The sequence below is a fragment of the Seriola lalandi genome, unplaced genomic scaffold (assembly GCF_002814215.2).
Source record: "Seriola lalandi dorsalis isolate HSWRI2012SDOR001 ecotype SW California unplaced genomic scaffold, Sedor1 jcf7180002054568, whole genome shotgun sequence".
NCBI lineage: Eukaryota > Metazoa > Chordata > Actinopteri > Carangiformes > Carangidae > Seriola > Seriola lalandi.
In genome coordinates this window covers 1,230,064-1,254,739 of record NW_019525121.1, presented here as the reverse complement: position 1 = coordinate 1,254,739, position 24,676 = coordinate 1,230,064, and the positions used below count along the sequence as shown (strand labels likewise).

General features: G+C 38.2%; 1 protein-coding gene across 4 annotated transcripts in view; it reads right to left on the bottom strand.

Moving 5' to 3' along the window:
- The window catches only part of map2 (microtubule-associated protein 2), a 95,826-nt gene that overhangs the window by 41,980 nt on the left and 29,170 nt on the right, over window positions 1-24,676 (bottom strand). For all 4 annotated transcript variants that reach the window (XM_087176743.1, XM_087176740.1, XM_087176741.1 and 1 more), the window contains exons 3-4: window positions 13,288-13,426; window positions 1,218-1,485 (exon numbers count right to left, since the gene is read on the bottom strand). In XM_087176743.1, coding sequence (XP_087032869.1) covers window positions 1,218-1,428 — 211 coding nt within the window. In that variant the 5' untranslated portion in view covers window positions 1,429-1,485; window positions 13,288-13,426. The remainder of the gene's footprint in view (window positions 1-1,217; window positions 1,486-13,287; window positions 13,427-24,676) is intronic.

Genomic DNA, 24,676 nt, shown 5'->3' with positions numbered 1-24,676 from the left:
CGATGCCGTAATATAACAATATTTAATCTCATTCATAGACGTAGTATCATTAGCTGTATAGCCATAGTGCATAGCCATAACATATTCTCTCCCACCATTGCCAACTCATCACACTGCTCATTTCATTATCATTTCATCTTTATGATTATTACACCTTGCATTTACTCTGTAGATAGTAGTTTAGTTAATAAACTCCTTTATTTACACCCAGCTGTTGTCCTGTTGTGTTCTTTTGACGTAGAGACTGGAAATCCATTGAGTCGAGAAGTCATGGCTTCTGATGTGAGATTGATCACATTAATCAATGAAGTAATTAATTGTTGTCCTTCCTGAGGACAGGTGCCCCCTTTCAACATGAGCAAATTCTAAATTGTACAGTTCAAGCTACATGTTTTACCTTGTTTGATCCACACACTTATGGTTATAATACATTTACATGTCTACGCTTGCCAAAATGGGATGGAGGCAAACCACATTTTCTCTTTTGCTAATGCACTGTAGTTAAATATAGTTCTGAGCAAGATAAATCTTTAAAGCAGGTGCATTTAGCCTTGTATATTGTCGGCCAGAGTTATATACATGAAAGTGCTCTTGCTCTCCACTATCCAATTTGTTCATAAATTAACATTTCACCACTCTACTAGGGATACAATTCAAGTACAACAATAATTTACAAATTCAATATAATACAATATGATATATATACAAGACAAAATGTTACAAGTCACATGTTGACACTGGACTTCAACCCAAGCTACTTATACCTGAAAAGAATGCCATGTACGTTGTTTAAGTACATTTTGGCATCACTGAAAACAACACCGAAAAACCGAAGTCAAACGCAAACACTGTAGAAAAACAATGTCACCAATAATTTGTTCACTTGGATCACATTGTTGAAAACGAAGAGTGCCAAACTACTCTACTGTACTACTCCTAATTGAGGTAAAAGTTTGAAAAAACTGAGAGATTGATTTTAAAGTCATATCACCCAGCCCGACCTGATGGTATATTGAGACAGCAACCATAAACTACAATGTAGCCCGTTGTTCCCTTCTAGACACCTTCGTTGCATGACGTTCCCCAGCTTTCTTCAACTCATTAATAGAGGCATAAAATGCCCTTAAAATTGATTTTTTTTAAGTCACAATTAAACGATGCTTTGGCAAACTGATGCTGATGATAGGTAAAACAGAAAAATTATAAGGACGTCTTACCTGCAGTTATAGCGTGAGCCCCAGTAAGCTCCCCATTGAATCCATTCTCCCTGGCAGAGTAGGAGGCTGCGGCCATGTGGGCCCCGCCAGGCTGGCACGTCCTGTATGCTGAGGCCGAGTAGCCATTGGCTCCGTGGGTGCCAGCAGGCTCCTGCCCTCCTGATGGGTCCCACTGGGGGGTACCGTCTTCTGGCTGTCGACTGTCTGCCATGCTGGTCCTAGCTAGCAGCAGGGGAGAGTGGGCAAGGGATGGGGTCTCTCTTTCTGACTGTAAAACAGAAAGAAATAGATGGAGGAGAGAAGTCAAGGAATGGTCAAAACTCAGCATGATAGCCAACTGTAATCTTAGCACTGTTTCATAGAGGAGAATGAACACTGTGCAGACCAGAGGAGGCTGTAGGGCACGTTGCATTAGTCACATTCACAAATCTGTTTTTGTCAGTCGTCATCCCCTCTCCAGTTCCACTGAGCTTCACTGTTGTGACAATGTGAAAGTGCACCTGTGCTTGTGTGAATTTGTGTGTAGGTGGTTGTGTGAAATACTGCCCTTGGATGTTGGCAGGTAGGTGACAGCTACTGGATGAAACCCTATTGATTTGTGTGTGTGTGTGTGTGTGTGTGTGTGTGTGTGTGTGTGATGACTCACACAGCCAGTGGCCCAGGTGGAAATCACAACTGGAGGAAAATGAACAGAGCAGACTTTGGATTTATTTGACTCAGGGTTGTTGGGATACAATGCGGCCTCTGATCAATTTGGCAAGACCCAGTGTTAGACAAATAGTTTGAACCATTGTGGCTTTTACTGTCTAATTTTATCTGAAAAAAATGCAACACCCAAACAGATGGAATGGAGGAGGGGCAATGTAGGGCCTACATGTATATGAAATCCAATCCTGAGTATAGATCTGACTAATCAGAACAACGTAGAGAGGAGCTCAAGCAGAAGCAAAAGGGGTAAAATATTGATCAGCCCCCTGAGGCAAAGAATGCAGCAAGACTCAATGATCTCTTGGCCGATGTTGGGCAGAAGGTGGGAGGAGGAGATGAAAGGGTGTGATGTTGCCTTAAGATCAATACACAAGGTTATGTATGTTAAGTCTTTAAGTCAGGCTCTGCTCCCATTCTGTGCATAATTGAGTTAGCTGAATAAGTCAGTTGGCATTTTGATTATATATTTTTTAAAATATTTTATTTATTGTATGTTGTTCCACTCTCTTCCTAGATAATGACACTGATGCTTTTTTTTGAGGCAGTTTCAGTCTTCCAATAACAGCAGCACCAGTATTGGCCTTCAAAGACTCAAATAAATGTGGCCTTAGTGTGAAAGGGCAGAAAGAGAGATGAACAAAGGGTTGAGTAAGAAAAAGAAAATTGTGAGCCTACAGACAACCACAACCTTGAGCCTCGACCTCTAGATATTTGCACGAGGGTCGTGGCTGGTGGTACTTGAAGCATTTGCCAAGCAGCCTGTGTAGTTGTGCATAAGGGGATGTGTGAAGGAGCAATTTGTCATTTAGCTCTGCAGCCCACAGAGACCCAGAGATTAAAGAGAAGTCTGCTGGAGAAACAGGAGTCAATAACTGCAGCCTGAGACCAAGGTAGTGCTACAGTGAGCACTGGTCACTGCATTCACAACAAATTCAATAGTACTGCTCCCTGTCTGCACACTCAGAGAAAAGAACAGACTGGAATAGAATAAAATAGAAAAGTGTAGAATAGTGATTTTTAACCTGAAGTTGGCAGAAGGTCTGTGGAAATATTGAAAGAAAATATATCCACATATTTAGTTGATTTAGTAGACAGGCTGCTCTGTTGTATATTTATTGTCAAATTAACCAATTACCTACCAATAATGGCACAAAGCATGCCACCCATTAAGTCAGAGTAGAGAAATGGATAGCTGAAAGTAATGGATAAATGGTTGAAACATCTGGCTAATGCCATTAGGTGGTAGTAGTATGTATGCTAACCTGTCCAAATGGAATAAAAATAGTGAAAACAGACAGTAAAGCAGTAAAAAGTAAAACAAACCAAGCCTAAACATCACCAATACCAGACAGTGTTTCAGTATTCAGCCAGCATTTGTGCATGACTATGTTTAAGTGATGCGTTTACCATGTTCACCTTAGTTTAGTGTGTTAGCATGTTACCATTTGTTAATCAGCACAATACGAAAAGTGCTGATGGGAATGTCATTGGTTTTGCTGGTTCTTGGTCATAAACTACAGCACTGACCCAAGCCAAATTTCACAACAATCCATCCAACAGCAGTAGAAGAGATTTCACTCAAAACCACAAATTATGATGGCAATACAGGAAAAGTCAGAGGGGATCAACAGAGACATTCATGAATTCATGCTCTGGTGAGGCTGAATGTCTGTACAAATATCTCAGTAATCGTGGTGGACAGACCAACTGAGCAACAGAATGACAGGCTGACATTGCCCTCCCAGAGCTTGCAGCTGGCGTGACCAAACGCAAACACAGCCTAAACACTGACTATTCCAGGATTGACTATATTTTGTATTTAATAAAAATTTGTAACATTAACTTTAATATGATTAATAGTGTTAAATAACATCCAGTTTAAAACACATTCAACGAAAACATTTGGAATATAACAGGTGGTGTTAATGACAGGGTACTTTAGAACAACTGACATGCTGTGTGGCCACAATAAAGGTTGAAAACCACAGGAATAGAAAACCATGAGGATAGAGCACAAAGAAGCAGGAAAGCATTAAACAGACAGAAAGAACAGAATAGTAATGCGTAGAATATGTGGTGGCTGTAAGCCTTTGCAGCCTAAATGGATCAAAGTAAGGAGTCAATTGAGCTTTGCATGACTCAGCTCTGAAGGGAAAATCATTGTGAATGAAGCCTCTACAGAGACTCCACATCACATAGTGCTGTGCAGCCTCCTCACTAAATGCTCCCTCTGTCTCTGTCCAAAACCCATGGCAGTATATTTTAGATCGACCCTACGCTGTCACCCTCTCTTCTGCTGCTTATGTCCCTGTTCAAGCCTCCATTTAAGAGCACTCTTAAAATGAAAAGTCATAAAATGCAGACATGAACCTGCTGCCCTGGTGTTATGTCTCAGTGCTGTCTGTCTGATGATAAAGGTCACTTTGAGCTCCTTGGCTGATATCCAGACCCAACAAGATCATCCTGACTCGTGGCCAGGCTCAGGGTGTCAGTGCTGGTGCATGAGGTGGGAAGGAAGTGTGGCCTGGCTTCCTGGAGGCCTGTTGAGGCTGATGACAATGTTAAGTGAATGGTCTGCATGTTTGTAAGCAGGGGTGCGCTACATGTGTGAATGAAACAGCACCACCTGCTGGGTCGAAGCCTGAAAGAATAAAACAGGACTATTACAAACTAGTATAACAACTTTGCATGCAGGGTCTTGAGATTAGGGAGGCATTAGGAAACTTTTATCATGTGAAACTGCATCTATCTTCAGCATAAACCACAAACTGGGGCTGCAATGCAGTACAGTGTTTCATCCCTACTTATTAAGATGCCACTTATTAAGACTGCTCTATTTGTCAACACAAAACACTGCTGTACACTGTATAATGTGAAAACTCTGAATATGATGAGCTGTCAGTAGCAAAGAGAAAAGTGCAGAGGGTTGACAAGAGAGAAGAGGAAAGTAAAAAGAAAGAATCTTGTCAAGATGAAACAGTATATATGGTGCAGATAATATACTATCCTCCAGGCATTGTGTCTAGTGGGAGTGAAACTGTATGAGATGGTGATATGATAGAGTTAGACGTCAGGCATCTCAGTAGACAGCAGGTCTGTTGCACTTGGCAAAAAGCCTGTGGCACTTTGCCAGGGCGATGGTTGATTTCGATACTCTCTCTCTCCCTGTGCCAGCAAAGACTGGAATTGAATAGTGAGCAGACAAGCAGAGCTGGACACTGCTGCTACTCAACATTTATGATAGTGTCTTGTACCTTGGAACATCAGGATTTAGCTTTTACTCCCAAATTAAAATATACAGCTCTATCCCTTTATAGTAAGTATTTTTAAATGTTGTTTTCATTAGTAATTGATCATAATGGCAAGCTTGTTTACACTCACCAAGCACTTTATTAGGAACACTTGTGCACCTGCTTATTCATGCAATTATCCAGTCAATCATGTGGCAGCAGTGCAGTGCATAAAATCATGCAGATACGGGTCAGGAGCGTATTCACATCATCAAGGACTGTGTCAAAATGTGAAAGAAAATGTGATCTCAGTGTCTTCGACCGTGGCATGACTGCTGGTGCCAGACAGGCTGGTTCGAGCATTTCTGAAACTGCTGATCTTCCAGGATTTTCACACACAACAAGCCTCTAGAGTTTATTCAGAAAAAACAGAAACCATCCAGTGAGCAGCAGTTCTGAGAGAGAGGTCAGAGGAGAATGGCCAGACTGTTTTGAACTGACAGTAAGGCCATGGTAGCTCAGATAACCACTCCTTACAACCGCGGCGAGCAGAAAGGCTTCTCAGAATACACAACACGTCCAACCTTGAGACGGATGAGCTACAACAGCAGAAGGATACATTAGGTTGTAGTGGACACAGGCTCACCAACACTAGAAAGTTGAAGACTGGAAAAATGTAGCCTGGTCTGATGAATCTGGATTTCTGCAAAGGCAGCAGATGGTGGGGTCAGAATATGGCATCAACAGCGTGAATCCATTGGCCCAACCTGCCCTGTGTCAACAGTCCAGCCTGGGGGTTGGTGGTCTAAAGGTGGTGGGAGTGTTTTCTTGGCAGACTTTGGGCCCCTAAATATCAATCAATCACAGTTTTAATGCCACTGCCAATCTTGAGTACTGTTACTGAGAATGTGGATCCGTTTACAGCAACCATCTTGTTATGGACAATGAGTTCAGTGAACTTCAGTGGCCTTACCAGATCTGAATCCTGTAGAACACCTTTGAGATGCGGTAGAGTGGGAGATTGGCAGCCTGAATGTGCAACTGACAACTTTTAGAATGAAAGTGTACTGGTATTACATTATATTGTAATATTCAACACATTTTTTTAATACGTTCAGAGGGTCTTATGTAAAATGATGATGGTAAGAACCACTTATCCAAAGCCCCGCACTTGATTTTCCTGACTCGCTTTTAATGGCATGTTCTGAATTAACTGTGAACTTCAAATGTGAATTTTAAACATCTGAGATCCAAAGGAGCGGCAAGTACATAATTTCATGGTATCGATTTATTAAAACATATTCAAAATGAGTCTGATTAGGTAACATTCTTGTTTCTTGTTGTTGACACATTGAGTCTATAAGTAAACAAATGTGCACGAATGATGTTAAGACATGATGTTCATAGCATGTAAACGACTACACATACATACGTTTTCATTTCTTTCTGCCTGACTTGAAAATGATCTAATACTAGATACCTTTTAGCTTTCTGTTTAGAGTAGGTGAAGCAGGACTAAGATAGCACTGATAGAATGGCAAAAGCAATCTATGAGTAGTTGCTTACTTTACACGACTGTTACCTGACAGTACAATGATTTTCTAACAGCTAAGATGTATTGTTAGGTACAGTATAATGAAATAATAATCACTCTAATACAATATAATAATAATAATAATAATAATAATAATAATATGTCACTAGACGGAAATGTGTTTTTCATGCAGCAAAACATATAATAAAAAAAAATTGTGTGCATCTTTGCAGCTGGGCAGACATATATTTATAATCAGTCTAAATGTAATGATCTGATTATATGTTTTTCCCATGCAATGTTTTCAGTTACTAGGAAAGGTATGAACACTAACTGTGATAATTACTTGACATTTTGGATGTTAGTGCACATTAATCATTCATGTTTATTTGAGTATTACCATGTACTGCACGCTGCCACGTACTGCAGTCTGAAACTGTTGCATCCTGAAAGTGTAATGACTGCACAGAAGGCTAAGTATTATGGTTTCACAGTAATCGATAATACAGTAAATATGATTGCATTGTTTTGTTTTTTTTTGTCTTGTTCAAGGTTTTAACCAACCAGTAAGCAGCATTACTATTGTCGCTACCAGAGACCTGAAACCTGAAACTCATTCCACATATGCTGTAGGGGGCACTTTTTCTCACTGCATCCTCAGATGACCACTCAGGGTGCTTCTTTTTCCTGTGGCTCAGGAAATAGGTTATTTTAGAAAAAAGAGAGATGGATAAAGTCCATTAAATGTTGAGTTTTTCTTTCTTATGATTTTTTATTTTGGATAAAATCCCCAAAAAAGACAAAGTTTTTGCAGAAGCATATATTTTTCTTTTATTTTCTTTAAAAGTTTCATTTATAGAAGGAAATGTGAAAAAGCAACATGTTGTTTTCCAGTACCTTCTTGCTTCACATTCAGACAGATCCAAACATTTTTGTTGTATTGCTTCCCAGTACAACGAAAGTATTTTATTGAGATTTTTACTGACCTGCTGTACTAGAGCAATTGGGAGCTTAGTGTCTCAACAATAATTGTCAAATGACAGTGAATAGAACAAACATATACTGGCAACTGACACACTACTATAACTATAGTCATGTAAGAACACACACATGCACATTGTTCCTCATAGGTATTCCCATTGCCTAAGAATAGCAGGAAGACTGTCTGGTTAAAATATAAATGTTGTCCATTAAAAGAATGAACAAAATTTTTTGACTAAAATGCATTTGTCACACGTCACATAGCAAGAAGATCTTGGTGAAGTGGAATCGAATGGGTTTTTTTTTTGAGGCTGAGACGGTCTGTTCCTCAGCATCCCCTGCTACTGTCAGGCCACTATCAAGCACTAGTACTTGATCAGGTGGATATAAATAGGTTAAAATCCCTTTTGCATTTGAAGTCAGATTTAATTATCATGACTTTTTGAATTTTTAACGTTAATTGTCATTGTCATTAACAGCCAATAGTGCCAAGAATAAATGCATTATTGTTTTTACATATGCAGAATTATAAAGGCTGAAGTGTTTGGTTAGTTTGCATGGAATTACAGCTCACTGACAAAACACACAGCTGACTGTGTTGTAGTGTTACTGTGGAGCAATGTTTTGTATCAATAGTGAGTTTTTATAGATAAACATGAATTATTTTAACTCAACAAATTACCAAGCAAGAGCTTGCAGATGTCAGCAGTTTGAAGGCTATTTAAAATGGTGGTCCTACACAACATCTCTTCACAATGAAAAATAGCAATTAGCAAAGCAAAATCTAATGACATCATCATTCAGCAATCAAAGGTTTTCTGAAGATTAACTCGCCAGCTGTGGGAAGTTTCTATAGTATTTTTCATTTGTTTCAAGACAATCTTCCCCTTGTCAGTTCAAGCATGTATCACAAAGTGTATCCATATTAAAGAGATGAAGCATGACTGGTAAACCGTCTTTGAATGCATCAGCCATAAAAATTCTGCCCAGGCAAGGTAATCAAGTAAGTTAATTAAGTAGTCCATTTGTCATTTCCATGGCTTCTTCATATTCTTTTGTCTGATTTCTTAGCATCCTTTCACCTATAAATCTTCCTCCCACCTGTTATTTCTTCCTCCCTCTTCACCTTCCTCCACCTCCTCCCATCACTGTTCCTCCTCCTACTCACTCCTCCTCCTCCTCTACCTCTCAACAGGCTTCATCTTTCCCCTCACTATGCTCTCTCTCTCCTCATCTCCCTCCTACGATCTGAGCTTTCACATGCCACCATCTCACACTATGTATGTGCGTGTGTGTGCGTGTTTCCGTGTGTGTGCGTGTGTATGTGCGTGTGTATGTGCGTGTGTGTGAGTCACACAGATGCTGCATTGCAGGGCTCTCCTTTCAGGGCCGTCTCACTGCAGGAGCCAGAGAGCAGGAGAGCAGCTTATGGATGCAAGATCTAGGCTAGTTCTTCTGAGTGTGTGTGTGCGCGCGCGCGCGTGCGTGTGCACGTGCACATGTGTGTTCACATATATATCAGTGTGTGTTGTGCATATGTGTATCTCCATTTGGAGATATTTTAAAGCGAGAACATACATATGCATGTTTAAAAGATTAGTTTGACATTTCGTGAAATAAGCTAATTTGCTTTCTTTGCTTTCAAGAGTTAAATGATAATTGATACTGCTCTCATGTATGTACTGTAAATATGTAGCTGGAGGCAGTAGCTAGCTAATTTAGCTTAGCATGAAGACAGGAAACATAAAAAACCAATGCATAAAAATAACAATTCACCATCTTTAGGGGATTATGTGCCAAACCATTTCTCAGTAGCCTGCTGGAGACTCAACTGGTTGCCTGGAAACTGCTCCAAAAAAAACCTTGCACATAACCCCATAAAATGGGGAATTATTATTTCTACATTTTGGTTTTGGATGGATTAAACAAATGAGATCTAACCTGTTAAAATTCTGGTGAGTAGATTTGTTACCACTGGACCCTGTTTCCAGTATTAATGCTAAACTAAAGCTAACTGGCTGCTGGTTCCAGCAACATATTTATCTCTCTTAACACAAGACTGGTATCAATCTTCTCATCTAACTCTTGGCAAGGAAGTTAATAAATGTATTTCCCAAAATGACAAACTTTACCTTTAACAGTTTTTATGTTAGATTGCACATGTTAGTCCTGAGGGTTATTTTACTAGAGGAGTGGAGTTTAGCCTGTATATCTGTGCCAAACTAGTTCCTCACTAAACAGGGCTAAACAGGCTCTTCTCATACTTGATGAAAACGGCATATATTACATTCTTTATGAGTAATTCCTCTCTCTTTTCATAAAACCTGAAATGAAACTCACCTTAATCCTGCTTAAAGATGCTGTTTAAAAAGACCTTATTAGAGCAGCTTTAAGTGGAGAGTTGTAGTAAAGGTCTTCTGTAAATGCGGCTTCAAAGGTTTTTCATCTAGGAAATATGCCCACTTATGATTTTTCGGCATGACAGCGAAAAGATGTTGAACAGCATAAAATAATGCCTCTTAGCAGTATCTATCCAGGAATTATGTTAGTAGTACCTTTAAAACCTATGACCAAGCACTGATAAAAAGGAGAGGGTACACCAAAGAAGCTGCTTCCTGTTTCACAAGACCGCAAACAACAGCACTGGTCATTTGTTAGAACACTTAAAAGAGCCTTTTTACAAATGAACTTTTATGGTCGTGTGAATAATGACCAGAGCAAAGGTAGAGGTGTTAGGGTGTGTTATAAAACTTTAAAACCTCTTAAAACGGAGGACAAGCTAGATGGCTGGGTGTACAACCTGAGAGGCTTTGACACTAGAGACTGTCTCATATCTACAGTCATGTTGGTTTCTGGTAAGCATGACCCTGATCTTTTCCCTAACCACTACCCAAGTACAGGCAGTTTTAGTTGCCTTGTAGTTAACTTTACCAGATCTTGAAACTAACCATGATCTTTTTACCTGTTATATAAAATGGACAAGTAGCTCAAACACATTATATATTCCTGTATATTATGATTTCTTTTAAATGCTTTTGTAAAACACAAATTAAATTTATCGACAATGTCCATAATGGGTTCACAATCCCTAATTGTCCCTAATACAGTGGATGCACTAATAATAATAAGAAATAAACGATAATAATGATCTTACACATACATAGTCATGCATAGACAATCAATAGACAGTCAATAGACATGCATACAAGTCTGTGCGAGCATGAGTACACTGCCACCCATCTACAGTGTACTTGTATTAATGTCTCCACTGACGACATAACATAACTATGTAGGCCATTTTGTCTGGAAATAATCTTCAATACTGCCTCAGATTTTATGAATGATTTTCTAAATGTTTTTAATATGCTCCACTAGCTCTTTTCATCCGTCTACACTCAAGACCCTTTTGCCCCTAAGTTATTCTATTGCTTATTTCACATGACTAAAATATGTGGTTGGAATTTGCATAGATTTCTCCACATTTCTCCACATTCCCTCTAATGCTTAGAAGATGCACACGCATCACATGTAGCTTATGTGTTTGGGATAATAAAATACTGCATCCATTTCTTTCAAATATATTCTTTCCATGTGTTCTTTGAGTCCTGGTACAAATGTATCCCCACTGCTGATTGTCAGTCAATCAATTTGTAATTCTCTGTCCTATATTTGCTTAGCAGTAAATTGCTCTTGAAGGTTTTTGTATTTTCTAAATTTGATGAGCTATGTTTAAAGCATCGTTCGACACACATACTGTAGCTTCTTATGTGAAAATATTTTAAGAACTGGGCATGAGGAAAATCATAAAACTTACAGCTCATTTTAAAACAGGGGCACAACCCCATTTCAGTCACAGTTTTTGTGATCACCAAATTTAAAGTTCATTTTGAACCTTCAAACTGCCACAACTATGATGGAGCATCTGCTGTTGTGACTGTAAAGTTGTTTCACCTTGTTGCTGGTGTGAAGTGATAATGTCATGGATCAGCTGACATCATTTATGGATGAGATGAAATGAAACACATTGGCACTGTCAAGCAGACAAGAATTTCCTGCCAACACAACAAACATTTCTCAATAACAGTGTTAAAAGTAATGATATAATTATAAAAACAGACAACCAATCAATCATTTGTAATGACTGTCAGCCACTTCTAACTAGAGCATCCCTCTTCAATGATACTGATTTAATCTTTTCAACAGTGTTTTACTTACATTGTTCATTAGTCTTTTGTTTCATTATCCCTGACCATCATTTTTCTCATTCCCCATTCTTGCGCTTGTTCTCTCGCACACACTGTCCATTAAATACAGGCTTTTGGATTCTCACTAAATATGGTCTTATGTTGCAGTGTGTAATTTTTGTATCTCATTTGGCCTCAATCAGCAAATACTCTTGGAGTTTTGCATGCTACTTACACAAAATACTGTATATGTAAATCAGATTGCAGCACAAACTAGAGCATCACAATCAAATCACACAATCAAATAGCTTCTTCAGTACAACTTGCATGAGTTGCTTCAGTTGTAAGACCTGTGCTGTCCAGACTGTCCAGTCTATTCCATCCTGTTTCTATCCAGTCTTGTAACTAGATACATCATGATTTTATATGAAAATAATAGGAGAGAAAACCAGATATGGAATCTCATATATATACATGCATAATCTGATGATGGCAGGCAGGCACCAAAAAAACTCTTATCCACCGTCCATAACCAACCTCCCCACCTGGAACTCTGGTCTTTGTACAAGTGCAGAAAACAAAGAGAAGCCATGAAAGCGTGACTGACTTTCAGCGGGCCTTGGTGCTGATTGTCTCACCAAAGCAGCTCTTCTCTTCCCACTCAATACCCACTTCCCACTCACAGCTCCTAGCAGCCTGCACTCACATGTACATCCACCCACACAGCTATTTCATCTGTGGAGGTACTCTCAGTCTCTCTCTGTCTCTTGTTGTAAATGTTTCTTTTTCTCTTTCTGACAGGTATTCAGCATGTCTCAAATGTTTATGTTAAATGAATGTGGCTCTGAACAGGCTTGGTAGTGATACTGTATGAGGTTTTGGCTGCTTTTGGCATCATTCATTCAGGTACCGTGAGCCGCCACATCGATCATGGTGCACAATAATGCTTTACCTCTCATCATCATTGCCAAAAATGTTTCTGATGTTCCTATGGTAAAAGCAGGTCAGAGCTACATTCATGTCTTTTCCACCCATGCAACTTTTAAGCTCAGAGGATCACTTCACATTCAGAGATGTGTATGTCAGGTGTAGGTTGCAGTAGTTCAGGGGTGTAGCCAGGTTATAGGCAAACAACAGGAGGATAAAATAATCTGAAAAAGTGTTAGTGTATGTGCTTCAGGTTCATCTCTCCTTTGTGAGATGAAGGGAATATTAGTGCATGTGCAAAAGCTGAAATAGAGTATTTTCCATATTTAAATTTAACATAGTCACAAATGCATTATGGAGAGAGAGATAACGCTTACATAAAGTACCTAAGTATGTTAAAAGTGACTTTTTCAGATACTACATTTCTTAATGAGCTAGTGCAAAGAGGTGAGATACAATGGAAAACAGCCACAGCATTTGGCAACACATACAGCAGTCATCCTTACCTGGTCAGTTGGTCTGGGACTTTGGCTGATGAGTCAAGATGGATGCAAAAAATCTGTCCTCTCTCTGAATCTCACAGGGTTGATGTCAAGATTGTCAGAGGAACACTAAAAGCCAAGGGGGGCAGCCTCGTAGTCGCACCTGTTAATAATGAAAAAGAAGATCAATACTTTTACATAAACTGTATTTGGCCACAATAATCACGACATTGGCAAAGAGCTTCTTCTCTGGGGGACAGCTGGTCAGCAAAGCAGCAGCACATCACACAGCCAGTTTTTTAAATCATTTGGAAATCTCAGAAAAGATGAGGGGAACAGCGAAAGATGATTAAGAGGATAAGAGGAGAGGATTGGTTAATTCACGTTATGTTTCTGTGACCTATTCCACACATATGAGGCGAGAGGAGAGATGAAGCACGTCTCTGTCCAAGCTTTAAGCACCATAAAAATACGCCAGTGAATAGGTAGCCCATTAAAACTAATATTCATAGTTGAATAATAGTTAAATAAAAACTAAACACATATCTTTTTTATTATTTCAGAGCAGTTTTATTGGACTACATTAGTTCCAATAAGGTGTACATAATAAACTGGCAACTGGGTGTAAATGATATAATCACCCATCATCTGGTGTAGAGATCATTTGCATATAAACTCCTACAGTTTGATACAGTCATTTGTTGTTTGCGCCCGATACCCAGATGGATGTGATGTGGTGGAATAATTAATCAAAAAGATGGGCATACACAAATAACCTAAGAACATGGAAAAACATGACCAAAATGTACTTTAATGTACAGCTTTAAAAAAAATCATCATTGAGGTTACTAAGAAACTTAGTGACACACTTAAGGATCTTATGAACTTCAAAAGGTAGTGTTGAATTGATTAGAGAATTAATGTCATACATACTCTGTATTTTCTCCCCTTAGATGCATACTGCAGCCACTAATAATCTACTTTTGGTTGTGGTGTCCATATTTCAGTATTTCAAACAAAAACGCATTTGAATGTTTGAATGGTTATTTTACGACTGCTAAACTCAGATGAATGTTATTATTAGTAGCACCTGCGGGAACAAAATGCGTGGATATCCGCAGGCGAACAATTCTTCTCTTCTACTACTAATGTTAAAACTTGCTGAGGGACCAGAGCAATGCACAACTCTGTTCAGCATTCAGAAGTATATTTTCCCTCAAGCAACACTGGTGGCTGCAAGTACATCAGATTTTTTTTTTTACTTGAAATCATTTGAATGCATAACAGATGAAAATGTCACTCTCCTTCCAATATATAAAATAAAAAGAGCCGTACACAACAAATATGAAGCGCTCTTAAGCTAATTAGTTTCAGGCATCTCAATATTTCAGCTTGTGTACAGAATTGGTGTAGAAACACTAAACATCAACATTTTGTAGATGGCTACATGAAGACACTGTCTGTCTGTTTGTTTGTGTTTTTCCTGAGTTTTGTCCAAAAAGTCTTTTTTTTTTATCTCTAATTCTTCCAGAATTCAGCCTGTAATTTTGAAGAGACCAAGAAGATATTTGATTTGAATAATTGTCTCTAGCCTGTATATGCGTACTGAAACTCCTCTTGTCATTACCACTGTGCTTTGTCTAAAGTAATCAGCTAATGCATGGACACAAGGTTCAGACTGAGTGCAGAGCTTGCATTGTAGGATGATGACTTGTCTGAGTACAGCACGACAGTAATCAATCATTTGTAATAACAAACAGTCCATGTAAAAACGTTTATCAAAGCAAATTCAATAATGTTGCCAAAATATATATCTTAACAACTAAATGATCTTTTTTGCAGTTGCAAAGAATTAGATGAAAAGATTGATACCACTCTTATGTCTGTTCATTAAGCAGGAGGCTAGAGTCAGCAGTAGATTAGCTTAGTTTAGCATAGAGAGCGAAGCGGAAGAAAACAGCTAGCTGGAGAATGGATAAAGTTCTAAAAATAAAAAAAGTAATAAAAAAAGTAAAATCTTCCTACGAGTAGCTCTAAAACTTATTGTTTTCAACTTTGGACAAAACCAAGCGCAGTTTCTCCCCTGTTTTCAGTCTTTATGCTAAACTAATCTCACTGCCCACTGGCTCTGGCTTCATACTAAATCAACAGACTTGTCTTTGTTGGTACTTCTCATCTAATATTTGGCAAGAAATGTGTCAAACTATTCCTTTGAATAGAATTAAAACTAATGGACAGAGGATCTTCCTTGTCAGAACACCTATATACAGGAAAGTCACCTTTGAGATTATTTATTCATCTTTCTTTGAAGAAACAAAGGCCACATAGATTGACTCTTTTCTTCTTATGCCCATTTTTGACAATTGCTGAATGAATAGATATAACTGGAACCAATGCAACTATAGAAAGACATTATTGCACATTTCCCTGTTATCAAGAACTATCTTAACTCAGTCAATTCTGGTATTTCACTTTTACAGAGAACAGAAAGTGCAGAGAGGCTGGACTGAAATTAATGCCAGCCTTTAGCTAAGAGAGCCAAAACCTCAGAGCTTTGAAACTGACAATGTTTGCTTCAACAGTAGTTGAGGGTCACAAGTGAGTCATACATCAGACAAAGGCCTTGGAAAAGTCTGTATGTTTTCTTGGTAAATATGCAGGTTGGTTTATAGACAACACAGTACAACAGGAGACAACTCCCTTCAGGCAAAAGGCGCATCTCTGCACCTTATTATGATATTTTATGGCACTCAATGGTGCTATCACCACTGTCATTACAGTAAATAATTTCTATAGGCCTATGAACATATGTGGCATGAAAAAGTAATAATAATGAGTCACCCAGTGATTAGTGTATAGCAGAAAAGAAATGCTTTTAAAAAATCTTAAAGCTCATTGTGAGATGTATTGCACGGCCCTACAAGTTCAACCCACGTAACTTCAATTATGTATGATCCAGAGTTTCCAATAAAAATGCAAATGAAATGCTTTGAAGCGAAATGACTCATAATGAGTTAGAAAAAATTTTGGTGGATGCCTTTAGTAGATGCATATTTGAACTGTGGTGACAGAGACAGACAGCAGACAGAAACCAGAAGCAGAAGCAGAAGCAATCTGGTGAAGCTCCGGAGCCATGGCCAGTCTCTGGCAGCCACACTCACCAATTTGTCCAGTATGTTATTACGGCCTTTGAAAAGAATCATAGATCTAAATTATACCATGCGTTTAGACCACCAGGGTTGCTCTTTCTTTTACACCAATCATCTAGATCTGTAGCTGCCCAGAACCTACTGTATGAGCAGTTTCCAGGTGGTCAACTCCTTGCTGTTCAAACCACATGCTTTCCTTAACATTTTTTGTTAAGGAAACATACAAGTCATGTTTAGAAGCACTGTTGATTGACTACAGTGATAAACTGAATTATGTGATCTTTGTACGTAAAACCTCAGTAAAATTAATCTCCCTGGAGTAAGGAAATCAACTCCTTCTCTTCTGTAGTTAAATGCCGGTTCTCTGCCCATAATGCCTAGACCTGTTGGGTGATAAAGACAGCTGACTGCCCTGTGTTCCTCAGCACTTTTGGTACCTTAACTCCTCCTTTTTGAAGTTTTTCTATTATTTTCTACTTTATTTTTTCTTTCCATTTTCTTTAGCTTTTTGTCCTTCAAAGTTTTCTTCAAATGCTCCCCAAGGCTCTTCTCCAGTCTTATTTTAGATCTTCTAGACTCGTATTTCTGCAGTAATGTTTTCCTCTTTGTTAAGCCATGGGCATTTTTATTTGGGCATTTTTTTTTAATCATCAAATTACTTTCAAGACTGTTCAACAAGTCTAGTAAAGTGTCATTTTCATGTGTTTCTTAATGCTTCATTTATTCAGTTACTTTTAGACATTTAGCTTTAACTAAATCCTATTCTATTGCCAAGTTGTGGTTTTGTGTTTTCATTTAAAGCAAAGACAGAGATCCCTGTATCAAGAGTTTACTACTTGTGATTATAAAACTAATTCATTTGATTCGTCTATTCTCCTCCAATTAAAGGCAGTGCCCAATTTCTGAGTGCAAATTTAAATTTCAGTGTAGTAGTCGCTACAAATTTACAGCACAAGTACTCAAAACCACTTCTGTAGTAGTTTAGCCATGATACACACACACAGACTCACAAAGTGAAAACAATACCAGCCACACACCGTCTTGGCTGATAATAAAGCTGTCGACAGCTTTGTTAAACAGAGAAGTAAAATCAGAAGATGAAAATGTTAAATGTGTAAATAATAAACTAAAATAAACCTCTTCTTGTTTAATGCTGAAATCAGCAACTTTTCACCTTCAGTGAACTGCTGCACAGTGTGCTCTTGTACAGCAGGTGTTTTGGTTGTAATGCAGCCTTCACCAAAATGAGTCATTCACACAGTCATTTCTATTCCTTCCTCCATATAATGAGAAACAGCCTTCACTTCCTCATCCAACAAACTCCAACTCATTTACAATTAGCCTACTATTTTCTACACCTCATAATTCTGCCTTTCACCACATATGAATTCATCCATTCATACCTCTGCTGACGGCACAAAGAATGCGCTCTTTATCATTACAAAACACCAAACGAAACAAAAATAATCAAAGTCAAGAAATATTTGATTAAACAAAATTAATAGCAGCATTGTTTGAATTAAACTAATGCTACAGTCATTTCTCTCCTCCACCAGGTGACTAACTCAATAACGTTCCCTTATCATGAACACAAAGGACTTAAAAAAAAACAAAACACTCAGACTTGTTTGAAATGAGCCCATTATTTAACTTACCTAACTTTAATTACTACTAAGACGAATCTGAACCAAAATGTGACAGACTTGGCAAAATAGAGTGCCCATTAATGGTATTGTCAAATAATTCTATTGTTGGTCAAATGTAATTGAACATTTGTACCTGTGTTCCATAGCTTGTATTAATTTCATTCGATTTCAGACTGTTTAATTCCACTAGAAGGTGTGAACACAAACCTATAGCTAAGTGGCTTTGGTATGTGTATTATGTTGCTACCACAGAGTCTTCTTAACTTGTCTTTTCCATGTCAATAGTTCTCTGCACATGAGAACACACAAACAACAAACACACATTCTGAAGAGCGAGAGAGAGAGTACATGAGAGATTTTTGCACGCTATTCTTCTCTTCCCCAGTGTGACGGTCTTTTCTGCTCATTTCTTAACCTGTACCTTACTTCAAACACACAAGCATGCAACACAGTCACACGTGCCTACACACACACACACACACACACGATGAAAGTGCTTTGCTCTGTCTCCTGGGACTGCACATCCAGCAGCCACCTGTCAAGCCATATTTAATGCAGTCTGCAAGGGGCAGTTTGTGTGTGTGTGTGTGTGTGTTTGTGTTTCAAGTGACAGAGCTTTTTACTGCCTTGAAAATGCAGTGAACTCATGTATTTGCAATGTGACTGGATCTTTGTGGGGAGTTAAAATATATGTGCTGATTCCTCAGGTCCTTTCAAGAAAAAAAAAGAAGCTTTAGATTATTCAGCAATACAGTAAACTGGTTTCCTAGAAGGTTTGAATCTTAATCATATGGTTATGTAAAGCTTTAATTTTTAATGAGTGCACATTCTGCAAGCTAAGGCCTTTACCTTTGCCTTTATGATGCAGCAATATGACTCTCACGTAATGGACTGTAGGTATGGACTAGAGTGTAAACTACATCGTTTTCAACTGTAGATGACAATATCCAAGTATTTGGAAGATATACAAAAACCCAAATACTCAATAATTTTCTCAATCAGGGAGAAGAACAAAAAAAGTAATGACAAGAAAGGAGATCTTGAGTAACCTCAGAGCAAGGAGATGGGATTTATCCACAAGTAATTCCTGCATGTGTGGAAATTCAACTAGATTCAACAGACAGTAATCCACCCATTTATTTCAAGCTGATCCTCAACATGTCCAAAAGGCAAAATTGTACGTAATTGATACCTAAAATGAAAAATCTGGGCTACTCAAGGAAATTTTCTAAGAGTTTAAGCTGGACAAAGTGATTATTCTTCGCTATTAGCCTCTCATTTATCATCCCTCTCCTCATTAACCTGCTCTCCCTGAGAATTACTGGGTACTGTAATCTACTGTGTGTGCATGAAGGGACATACGCACTCATTACAGAAAGATGACACCAAAAGCATCCAAACACTGCTAATAGGTTTTTGAAACATGCATCGAAACAACAAGACAAACATTCTGGGGAAAACGTTATTTTCACGGGAACATTGGGGTGAATGCGAAGCCGATTTCTTGCATGAGTTTTATTTGCAAGACGCAAACACAAAAGAGTTTGGAGAGAATAGTTCCTTCTGGTATTTTTGTGTTACTGTTTGCATAGCACTGGTTAAACTGATGTTTTGGGATCCCACTTTCACAACTGTTTGTCACTTCATTCAGTCCAGTTGGCATTTTGGTCTGAAATGTATTGAGGGATAACAGAACACACTCCTCCAGTGTTAACATTTTATGGTTTCTGGCTGAAATCCTGTGTGATTAATGAAATAAAATGAAATAACAGTTTAAGTAGAGAGAAATGCTGTGTCTTTATCGCAAATCCAACTCAGGCTTAGTAAAGTACTTTTCAGCTTTAGTTTCATTAATTTAGTCCATCAAACTTGGACACTACAATCCAACATGAGACATTTGACAAGAGACATTTTAATAATTTCCATCCATCAGTGATAAAAATGTGCAAATCATAGTACATTTTTCTATGCATATATGTTTATCATTGTAATTTGTATGTAAGCTCAAATTATTCCTCCCTCTGAAAGTTCCAGTAACTACCGTCCATGATGCATGAATGTAAAGACTGAACACTGAGAGAGAGTTTAACTGCAGTATATCCAATCAAACCAAGCACAGGATTACCACTTGTCCATTTTTATCCAGTATCTCTAAATTTAAAGATTTTCACGTACAATGTTTTTTTTGTTTTTTGTTTATCAGTTTTCAGAAGTTTTCAGAATCTGGACATTTGTCCTTGGAAAAGCCACTTGCATGTGCCCCTCTAACAATAACTTCCATTCTTCACTTGACTTATATATTATATATAATATTTTAAACTTGACAGTTTAAAATATTTTTTACTGAAAAATTTGAAAATATCAGATCCCAGACTGACAGCACCCACCCTCATAATTTACCAGTCCCAGAGCTATTCACTCACAGATCACTTCATGTTTCCTCTCCATACGAGTCATTGAGATTTTTTAATAAATTAAGTCTTCATTTCCGACTTTACTGCAGATGTGCCTCTAGTGAGTGTGACTTTCATTTTTATCTAAAATCCTAGAAAAAGTGTTCAAACAGCTACAGGCACATTTAACAATAATAATCTATTTGAAATATTCCAGTCTGGCTTCTAATCATTCCACAGTACTGAGATTGCTCCTCTTAAAGTTTGCAATGACCGGTTGACCTTGTTGGCTGAAGATGCTGGTAATTCCTCTATCCAGTTCTTTTAGACCTCAGTGCTGCTTTCAACACAGTAGATCATAAAATACTCATCAACAGACTGGAGAAGTGGGAATGACTCACTGATGTGGCCTTAAAGTGGTTCAGGTCCTATCAATCTAATAAATGTTTCTCTGTGTCAATGGCTGGCTCAGCTTCATCCCCCGCAAACTGATTCTGTGGTGCTCCCCATGTTAAATCCTGGATTCCATTTTATTTTCCACTGACATACTCCTTCTCGTTGACATCATCCGCAAATATTATCTTCAGTTTCACTGTTATGCCGATGTCATACAGCTCTATCTACTAATCAGACCCGATGAGCAGTCCAGCACAGCAACCCTCCACAAGTGTCTTACTGAAATAAAATACTAGATGTCAGACAATTTCCCCCAATTGAATGTCACAAAATCTGAGGTCATTGTACTGCAAAAAGATCACAAATCATGGAAAACCTAGGTGAATTATACAGTCAGTCCTCCGCCGAAAATCTTTTATTTTAGCCACAGATCTAAAAAACACTAATATCTCAAGAATTCTTCCATGACTTACAAAAACCTAAATCCTTTTTCTGAACAGCATATGGCAAGAATCAGCTTATGAGGCCATCAGAGGTAGAGCAATGCAGGTAAGTATGTACATTGTTCCTAAACCAATCTCCTCAGAAATGTTTAGACAGGATGTTTTAGCTCACCGACTCTCTGGCAGTCTACAAGAATCAACATGAAACTGAGGACAGAAATGCATCGCCATGACTTTCTGTTTTAAATGTTGCTTTATGCCCTTTGAAAATGAAAAACTTGCTGCACCCCATTATTTACTCTAAATTGTACCCTAATTTGAGAGCATGATTCCTGATGGCCATACGTATAAAGTTCTTGATTGAGATAAACACACCTATCTGCAAATATTGAAAGCAGAATAAAAACATAATTTTATGAGTGTATTTCCTAACAATTCTTGTTATTATGTACTAGTGCCTTGACAACGAAAGAAAGAGAGAGAAAGACAAAGAAAGTAAAGGACTCTGAATGGGAGTTTTGGTAGCTGGGTGAAATGAAAATGAAGGGACGAGGGACAAAGAGAGGAGAGGTGGTCAAGGGAGAGAAAGAAGGAAAGAAGGAATATGAAAGAGTCTAGCCGGAGGAGTGGGGGGAGTCTGGGCCATTACATCACTGCTGCAGTGGCTGACAATATGGATCTCTCTCTCTCTCTGTCTCTCTCTCTCTCTTTATTATAGAGGCTATTATTCAGAAATAAAGCTATGTTTAAAATTTTAATATAACATTCAAAACACATAGAGGATGGAAGTCATATGGGATGAAACCTAAGTAAGAACTCATACAACAAAATATATCATAATTACTGTTCCCTTATCGCCGCAGGAATACTCTAAAATATTATTCTGACATTACAAATTACATGAAAGAATGTAAAGATGTAAAGTAAAGCTGCGCCCTAAGTCCTCATACGAATATTAAAAGAATGTTATATAAGGTTTGAAGGTCTGGATTTTAGTTTATTTTTAATAATTCAGTACTTGTTGATAGCATTTTCTCACTGCATGCTGCTTACATCTTTAAGACTGCAGTGTTGAATGATATAACACATCACCTGATGGTTCCATGATGCATAAATATAATAATCAATAACTAATTTAACCCCATCTTGTAAGTCTTTTACTACCGTCTTTGCAGATACCATGACTGGTATATTACTGGTACATACCACGGTGCCATGAAATCACAGGTGATGGACTGTTATAATCTTCATTGAGTTTATATAATTTGATAACAAATGCCATCAATGTGATTTAAAAGATGTAATAAATGTACATACAAAAATCTATGCGGCTGATATTGAGAAAGCCCCTTCATTGTTAAAAGAAAACTAATATAGACTGGTAGGAGACACAAAATGTGGTCTTCAGGTCGCATGCTTTGTAATGCCGACCATCCACCCAGACCTCCTCCCTAAGACTTTCTGCGGTGGCATGAAATCATGCTATTGTCATTATGCGTATGTCTGCAGATCACTTGGCAAAAAACACTCACCCCAATTTTATGTGCTTTGAATTACCAAAGCTGCCATTTTTACTGGTGAGAGAAGTCTTACATGAAAACATGCATTATAAAAATAATCAGCTATTCAGTATCTGTAATAAGGTAAAAAAAAAAAAAAAAGTTAAATCTATTTATAAAGACACAGGACAAATTTTAAGAGCAAATTATGCTCTCTCTCTTTGTAGTAGCTTCTAATTTGTAATAGGTTTAGGTATAATGGCTGCTATCAGACCTTGTGGATTAACGGCTAAGATGTAAACAAAGTGAAAGGTGCCCAGGTCAGATCGCTTGCCTTTCTGGTTCAGCCATCAGGTGATGTGACGGAGGAGTGAGAGGGAAAGGAGAAAGAAGAGGCCAAACAAACAGGAGAAGGTCAAACAGACCTGCTGGGAAATGCCACTTATGTTTTCCCTCACAAAGACAGCAGGGGGAAGAGATGGAGAGAAGGCTTGCATGTTTTCACATCAGATATTTTTCATTGTGTTTTAATGTACATGTTGTCAGGCAATACTGAATGCCTGTGTATACGTCAAAAAAGGGAGGGAGCAGTTGCAAAAGACTTGTAGGGTTGAGGAGAAGCAAAGCATACACAGGAGCTGAATGATCAATATTGATTGTTGAGTTATGAATATTTGAGTGACAGCTGTATGAAAAACTGCCAGTGAATCCTGTCACTTTTAAGACCATCTAAAAAGTAAATTAAATATGAGCAAAGGTTCATTGATGTGCTGTCAGTGATGAGGAAGCTGCTTAGAGCAGGGGCTCCCAACATTTGCACAGGCGACAGTTTTTGTTGTAACAATTTTGTTGTAGAGTGGCCAGTGCAGGTGGGTGGAGGATGGTGTGGGGCTTTAACAACCAAAGTAATTGAAGTCAATTGCTGGTATATTATAAACACACACTTTAGGTCATGTATCTCCCCAACCACCTCTGAGGAAACTGTTAATCTCTCAATGTTTGTTTGTTTTTAGATAGTTGCATATTGCAGCAGTAACAGGAACACAGCACACGTAGATTGAGAAACTGGGTGATGACAGAAGTCAACGACTGATGACTTGTGCACTGATGACATCTTGTAGTTCACAATCACTATCTATTTGTTGTGAGTCTGACAGGAAGAAATGAACAAATATGCTGCACACTATGCCACGTTCAGTGTAATTACCACCATTACCGTAAGATATAGCATAGGAGTTTAATATATAGTGCCAACTGCGGAAATTCCAATATTTGGAAAATCAGTTAACCTTGATTTTTTGTTTTTCTAAGTCACTGCACCCAAATGCCTTCAATATATAGGAACCTTAAGTAGGATGTAATTTCAGTTTCCAGACACACAGCATCACTTTAGCAGTTTCACATCAAATTATTCGATAATAGAACAGTGATATAATCTAGTCTGGTTGAGGTGGCATTGTTACTATTATAAATGGAATGATTTTCTGTGTTTTATTACCCTTTTGGACTTTGATTCTGTTAACAACATCTTAATACTGCAAATTAGTGATTATTATCTGCTGAGGTGTTAAAAAAGTCTCCAAAACAAACTCACAGCAATGATGAGCCTTTAGCAACGGTTTGGTGCACATTAGACGATTTTCAAAACTTAATGACATATAATTGATTTTTATTTTAATCGTAGCAAAACACGCCAGACGACTCAGCCAAGACAGAGGACCACACACATGACTTTTATACTGAACTATTTCAAAGTAAGTAAAAAGTAAAAATTCTGGAGTTAGCACTAACATGAGACTTGAGAGCAAAACACCGTGCTCCTCCGACCCCTCCCTCTCACTACAACGTTACACCCCCCCCCCCCCCCCCCCCCCCCCCCCCCCCCCC